Genomic DNA, 7,071 nt, shown 5'->3' with positions numbered 1-7,071 from the left:
TTTCTGTTTTGCATGAAAGTTTTTCCTTTTAGAGCTTATTATGATCGATCTACTTATTATCTCAACAAAATCCTTTTCTTTTAACAAAAAATGATATGCTAAACTTGAAAGATTTTTCTTTCGCGTATATTTCAAAAAAGAATAACGAATAATAAGATGCAAATGATTGAAGTTGTTATAAGTCATTGGAATTTGAAACAGCAACACTTGATACTACATTTTGAATTGAAATTTTTTCACTACTAATAAGTACTAATTTTTTTGAACAATTTTAAAGAGATTAGACTTGACGTAGTCTATGCATCTCGCCAAAGAATAAGATTCAAGATCTATAATAATATCCGTTTGATAACAGGAATTAAATTGAGAACATGCATGGGACTAACCCCAAAAAGATTAAAACAAAGCGAACTTAAATAATATGAATTGTTTATTCAGATATACTAGTCGTAATTAATTACATACAATGGAAAAAGCAACTAGTATACGTATCACTTTTACGACCCCATGTGTACCCCTCTAACCCCCAGTTTTGTTTGCCCTTTCCAAGGCGCAAGCAGTCCAACCTTTGAGAAAGTTAATTGGTCCCATATCCTTAAACGAATGGCATCTCGTCACGTGAATCTCCCATGTGACCTTCGTCAGACCTTGTTCTCTTTACCCTTTTTCTTCTTTTTCCCCTCACACTGTTACAATATTGTACGCCGTTTCATTCATTACTTCTTCCATAATGTCACGTTCAATTTCACTTACTATGCTTTCCACTTGTTCTTGAAAAGTATCAAGCTCTGTTTTTTGCAAATCTTTGTCAATCAATGCATCAATATCTTCAAGAACTTGACAATTAGCTGAAGGGAAGCTTCGTATTCTCATGCACAATGTGTCAACCAATTCCTTCCCATTCATTTGACAACGTTGGCTTGACTTGAAATTAAAATATGGTTTCAAGATTTCAGCTAGGAGCTCATCCACAAGTTGGAAAATTAACTTTCTGTTACACCTCAAGGTTAAAGTAGAATTCGGGGTGGTGAAAATGGAAGTGGTGATGGGGAGGTGAAAAAGTTCAAAGTGGTGAAAAATGGAAGGGTCGAGAGGGTGAGAGTCAGAGTACCATTTGGCTAAGGACAGGGGAGTACTTTTGTCGATACCCGTACGTTTTAGTATTCTCTGAATGTACTGAAATTCGGCTCCATCACCGGAAATGGTAGCACCGTTACATGTGTCGCGGTTCATTTCTTGGAATTTCGTGGTGAGGTTATAATGCTTGTACGTATGGCTCGAACTACTAGATAACTGTGTGTTCCTTTTCGATGGATGCGTATCTGATCCCTGCTGCTGTGACTGTCACCACAAACAAAAAAAATAATGCACAAAATGTCATGAGAAAAATTTACTCATATTTCAAAACTACAAGATTTAATTAATCCTACTAAGTTTGAAAAATTAAAGAACTATGTAACGATGAAAATATTTGAGTCAAACAATTTAATTTCAATGTTAATTTGAACATAAAAACCTCATACGTATTTAAAAGCTGATTCAAATATTTGAAAATTTTTGGTCATTGGGAAGAATATCTTTGACTTTCAAATAGTAAAAGTATAGTAAGAACATTTGTATTACCTGTTTAATGAGTAATTTGGTGGGTGGTGGAGAAGGGTCTTTCTTTAGTGGCAAAATGGTGGGAACGCTGTTGTTAACAAGTTGATTTGACAATGGAGTTTTCTTGCACTTCTTGTCTTTATTTGTTGCTGCTGCTGAACGAACAAATGGCTCCTCTTTCTTGCTACGAATGGCATCACAAGCTTGCGGTGGCTTCTTAGGATGTGCACTACTGCGGCATTTGTCACCTTTTCCCTTTTGAGTAGCATTCTGCTGTAAATGGTGGTTCTGTTTCACTAGCTCTTGTTGTGAACTTTGAGTCTTGGGCTTTGTGACTATTTTAGCTGGTAATGTGGGGTTCTCTGGAAGTGGAGATAATGGTGAAAATCTAGGAGAATGAGAAGTTTGACTTTTTGCCGTGGATGAGTTGACTGGTTTAGTACTCTTGGGCTCCAAGAATCTGAACCTAGGTGAGCAAGAAGGAGTTGTTTGCTTGCTTGGGCTAAAATCATGATCATCTCCGTGTAATTTGGCTAAAACCTTGGATGTTTGTTTCTTTGGTTTAAGCAAAACAACTTGATCATGATCATATTTAGCAGTAGCTAATTGGTCATCTTTCCTTCTGAAACTTGTGTTAGTAATGTCATGACCAGCTTTTCTGCTAACACTTTCTTTGACTTGCTTCACAATCTGCCTAGCATAATACCCTGGACTTCTGTTGTAATTCTCATTATTTTCATAGCTGCTCATCCTCCTATTCCTAGCCATATTTCTGCTAGCAGTAGAATAAGCCGAATGTTCAAATACGTCACCCATGTTATTCTCTTTGTTGATTTGAAGTGATAACCTGTGATGATAATGATCCACATCTGACCTCCTGCTAGCTGAAGATATTCTTGGTGTCTCTGGAAGTGACAGAGTACCATTATCACTACTTTCAAAGTTGCTCAATCTTCTGTTTGACTGGCCGCCGTTGCTCTGATTATTAACCACATTCTTGGACTTTGGTGGAGGATTATTACTATTGCAAGTGGAAAGTGAAATACGAGGGGAGTTATTTTCAGGGAGAAGATCCAGACCCATAAGTCTAGCTACTAGAGTTGGAGTCTTGGTCCCCGCTGGGGAGGTGCTGCTACATTCTGATGAAATATCATCTGTCCTTGTTCTTGAGGTTGACGTTGACACTCTTGATGATCTGGAATCACAGCTTGTTCTGATTTGAATTCCCACCTGAAATATTTTACGTAGACCAAAATAATTAAATGTTCAAACAGCATCATAATTATCACAACATTCAACTTCCAAAGAACATTAAACATTAACACCCCCCCCCCCCCAAACAACCAACAAAAAAAAAAAGTCTATCTTTAAGACTTTGGGAAATGAAATGCTTATTAAAATATTAATGTCAAGATAATGAAGGTAACGGTTACAATTATACTAACCGGGATATTCAAATTTTGGTCGTCTATTTTCATGGTTGATGAAGACAATGAACTTGACACAGATTTCTGTTCCACAACAGGCTCTTCTAAGTCCAAGCTGTTTCTTGGTGCTTCAAGTCCTGTATTTTTAACAAGAAGCTAAAATAAGTCAAAATCCCACATATAACCAAAAAGAAGGCTTAAAAGTTACCTTTGAGGAAAGAAGGTTTTTGTTCTTGTTGAAGGAAATCAGAAGAAGTTGAATGAGGTTTGAAAGAACGAGATTGCTGGTTCAAAGCCAACTGGAAATGAGGTAAATCAAAGATTTGGAAGCACATGCAACCAGCTGGAGGAGGAGCTTCTTCATTATTATTCAGAGCTACTTCTTCTCCTCTTGATCCTCTTCTTCTATGGGTAGATCTATTACTAGTACCACTGCCACTGCTGCCCCAGTACAGCCACTCTTTGCCCATTTTGATAGTAGACTGATATTATTTTCTCTAAAGCTGGTTGCACAAGAAATATAAACAAGTTTTGCAAAAGTTAAAAAATGAAAACGACAGAAGTACTACTGCTTTAGCTCAAGGAGTAGTCACTGCAGACCAACAAGTGAGAGCTGAAAAGTAAGGTAGTGCTTTGTACAATGGAAGCGCAAAATACGGATTCATGGAATGAGATGATTTCAGTTACCTTATGATTTTGCTGAAGAAAAAATTTCAAGAAACAGTGCTGACGATCTGTCTCTTTTTCTCTCTCTCTCTCTTTTTAATCTAACTAAGAGATGGGGTTTTAGTTTACAGTCACTCACTCCCAAGCAAAAAATAGCAGACCAAAGACCAGAAAACCAACTCTATCTATGTGTGTGTCTCACTCTCCTTTTACCCCTTGGGAATAGAAATGGGAGGAAGAAAATGCAGGAGATGACAATATGAATAAGGCTATCTATATATGTTTTTATATTTCAGGACTAACGAGGCAATGTCCACTATCCTTACTCTTTGTGGGGTTTTAAAATACGAGGTGTGGTTTATTGGGGATCTGCAATTATCTATTAAGTCCCTCCTTCCCTTCCCTGTTTTTTTGAATCATGACGTAGTTTGTTTATTCCCTCCTCTTTTTTATTCTCTTTTCTAACCATGGTTAAACTTAAACACCTCCACTTCCACGCTACTTTTACTAAAGGATTTATGTTGTAAGTATACATTTGTAATATAAGAAATTTGGCTTTGTTATATATATAGGTAGTGTAGAGAAAATTTAAATTATTTGTGAAATTTTACCTGTTATAGCAAGTTATCTCATTATGTTTGTTATGAATAAGTCCATGTTAACCTCATGGTATAGAATTTTACAGTGTTAGTCAACCAAAGTTAGATCAAATTTTTTTTACACTATTAATCCAATTTAATTGGATATAATAGGCTGCTCTTCCATTTTTTTTTAATTTACCATATGAAGCTATGAAAGGACAACTTTATCTCAGGGTGCGAGTAATTTATATATTGTTAGTGCACAAAATTTAAGCTTTTTCTTTCTTTTCCTTTTTTTTTTAAAAAAATTTTGTACTTTGTCAATTTAGTTCTGTGAGTTTATATATAACTTGTTCAATAGAATGGCCTTTTGGTTTCTGTGCTGTTTCTAACAATATGCTTTTTCCTTTTATCCTTCACTAATAATCGTCTTAAATATAATACACTTTCAAAGAAAAAGATTACAGTAAATATAACCTCAAAAAAGTTAGATAAACTGAAAAAAGAGAATGGCCCACTCATCCCACTTGGTGTTTACCCTTTAATGCTATATTCTACATTTTCGAAAAGTCAATTCCAAGAAATGGGTCCAAAAATTCTGGAACATGACAATAAATATGATATCAATATACGGACTACTTATTTAATTTTTTGAATAAGACGTTCAACGAAGGCAATTAAATTCAAATTCATTCATAAATAAACACTTAACTTGTTAAAGTTATCTTGCTGAGACTTAGAGGAGATCGATATTGTTAAGCGATTTCCTATAGGAAATGATATTTTGAAACGGAGAGATTAGTGATTCAACTTTGTCTTTCCTCTTTGTTTGTTTTTCCCTTCACCTGTCATATAATCATTACTTATCAACTAAAATTAACTCCAACTTGTAGACTTTGCAATGAATACTCTGCTAAACAAATTATGTTAGAGCATTGTTCATAATAATTGTGTCAAGAAACGAAGAGAAAACATAATTATCGGCGTGCAACAATATGTTAATTTGTATTTGGGATCTAAAGGAAGGCTACCACAAAACGAAAAAATTTACTTAAATCTGATGTTTATACTTTATAATGCAAGGCATTAATCTTTACGGTGGTGGATATAAATAATAAGGTACAGGCTCAACAAAATTTAACATTTTCACACGGAGCTTTTATATAAGTGGTAAAATTTCATTAAACATCATATGTTGATCTCGTAATATTAAATTCATAATGAGTTAAGTAATAAAAACATAATATAAAGAACTAATTCACCATATTTACATTCTGAAATTACGTCTACAATTATGTACTAGTATTAGTACCCGCACGGATGCGCGGAGACTAATCATGTCAAATTTTTAAGTTATTCGAATTGAATGTAAATAATCTTAAAATTTACACTTTCTCATTAAATATAGATAATCATTGGATATTAACTACATGACAAAAATTAATCATTTCTTCTATTTTTCTTACCATTCTTGCCGGTGTCATTGGATCCTAAAAATAGTCAGGAAGCAAAATAATAACTCATATTTATGGCAAAACAACCAAATATTGAGACAATGAATGATTCTTTGGATAATACATAACTCTTTTACTACTACGTGTACTCTTATTTGGTGTGTTGATATTACTTTCTTAAAATCTCAGTTTCTAAAATATTATTTTTTAATAATAATTATTTTTATAATAATGTAATTGAAAATATTATTCTTAATTCAAAACTCATTTTAGTTGGCTATCTAAAAATATAAAAAATTCTTTAGCTAGTGAATTTTTTTTACTCCATTTTGATATTTGACATTAACCATGTTAAATATCTGAGTTATTTGAATTATATGTAAATAACCTTAACATTTAAACCTTCTAAATAATTATAGATAATCGTCAGATAATAATTAAGAAACACTACATGAAAAAAGACTAATATTTTTTCAATTCTCGTAGTGATTATTTTATTTTTTTACTATTCTCATAGGTGTCATTGGAACCTAAAAATAGCTAGAAAGTGAAATAATAACTCATATTTATGGCAAATCACAAAGGTTGACACGATATAAACGATTATTTGATTACGACGTGACTCTTATACTACGACTTGAACTCTTATTTGGTATGATTTTATCTTTCATAAAATATTTCTATTTTGAAATTTCAATTTCTAAAACTTATATATATTATAATAATGCTTATCTTTATACTGATGCAAGTGAAGATATTATCCTTAATTTAAAATTCACTTTAATAAGCTATCTAAAAAATTTCTATGATTTTTTGGCCAGATTTATTTCAGTATGACTCCACTTTAAGTTTATCGATATCTCTCGCCCCAGAATTTAAATTTTTAATACCCTATATATACAAAAAATTTGTTCTTTGAATCATTAAATGTTAAATTAGTGTCATTATTATAAAACATTGCATATATTGTCTTGAAATTGTCAAGTAGTTTATTTTTCGACACCATACTTGGCCTAACCTCAATGCAAACTACTCAAATTGCATTCTAATTCAAATTCTAATATCATATTAATTTGCTAGTAACAATGATTTTTTAAAAATGACACATAGTGTAAGTTAAAAAAAATTTCTAATATATCCTTATCTTATAATCTATGTATTTGAGTTGAAAAAAAAATATTTGAAATCGATGAGATTAACTTTCAAATTTTTTATACTCAACAAAGATGAAACATAAGAAGAAATTTGTTGTCATCTTTTATTTCTCGTTTTTAGATCTTTCTAACATCTTTTTCAGTATTTATTTTCTTTTATCTTATTTTTTATGTGATTTTTATTTCA

The 7,071-nt window shown here is 32.4% G+C and overlaps 1 protein-coding gene across 1 annotated transcript; it reads right to left on the bottom strand.

Annotated features, from left to right (window-relative positions):
• Positions 368 to 4,013, bottom strand: LOC109214628. Its single transcript, XM_019378566.1, has 5 exons — positions 3,717 to 4,013; positions 3,238 to 3,532; positions 3,048 to 3,166; positions 1,624 to 2,832; positions 368 to 1,341 (listed from the first exon to the last, which is right to left on the bottom strand). Exons 2-5 carry the CDS (start codon positions 3,497 to 3,499, stop codon positions 682 to 684), a joined length of 2,250 nt encoding a protein of 749 aa, XP_019234111.1. The 5' UTR covers positions 3,500 to 3,532; positions 3,717 to 4,013; the 3' UTR covers positions 368 to 681.

This window comes from Nicotiana attenuata, chromosome 2, assembly GCF_001879085.1.
Source record: "Nicotiana attenuata strain UT chromosome 2, NIATTr2, whole genome shotgun sequence".
NCBI classification, from domain to species: Eukaryota; Viridiplantae; Streptophyta; class Magnoliopsida; order Solanales; family Solanaceae; genus Nicotiana; species Nicotiana attenuata.
Note: the sequence above shows the minus strand (reverse complement) of the source record. Positions and strands in the feature narration are given on the sequence as shown.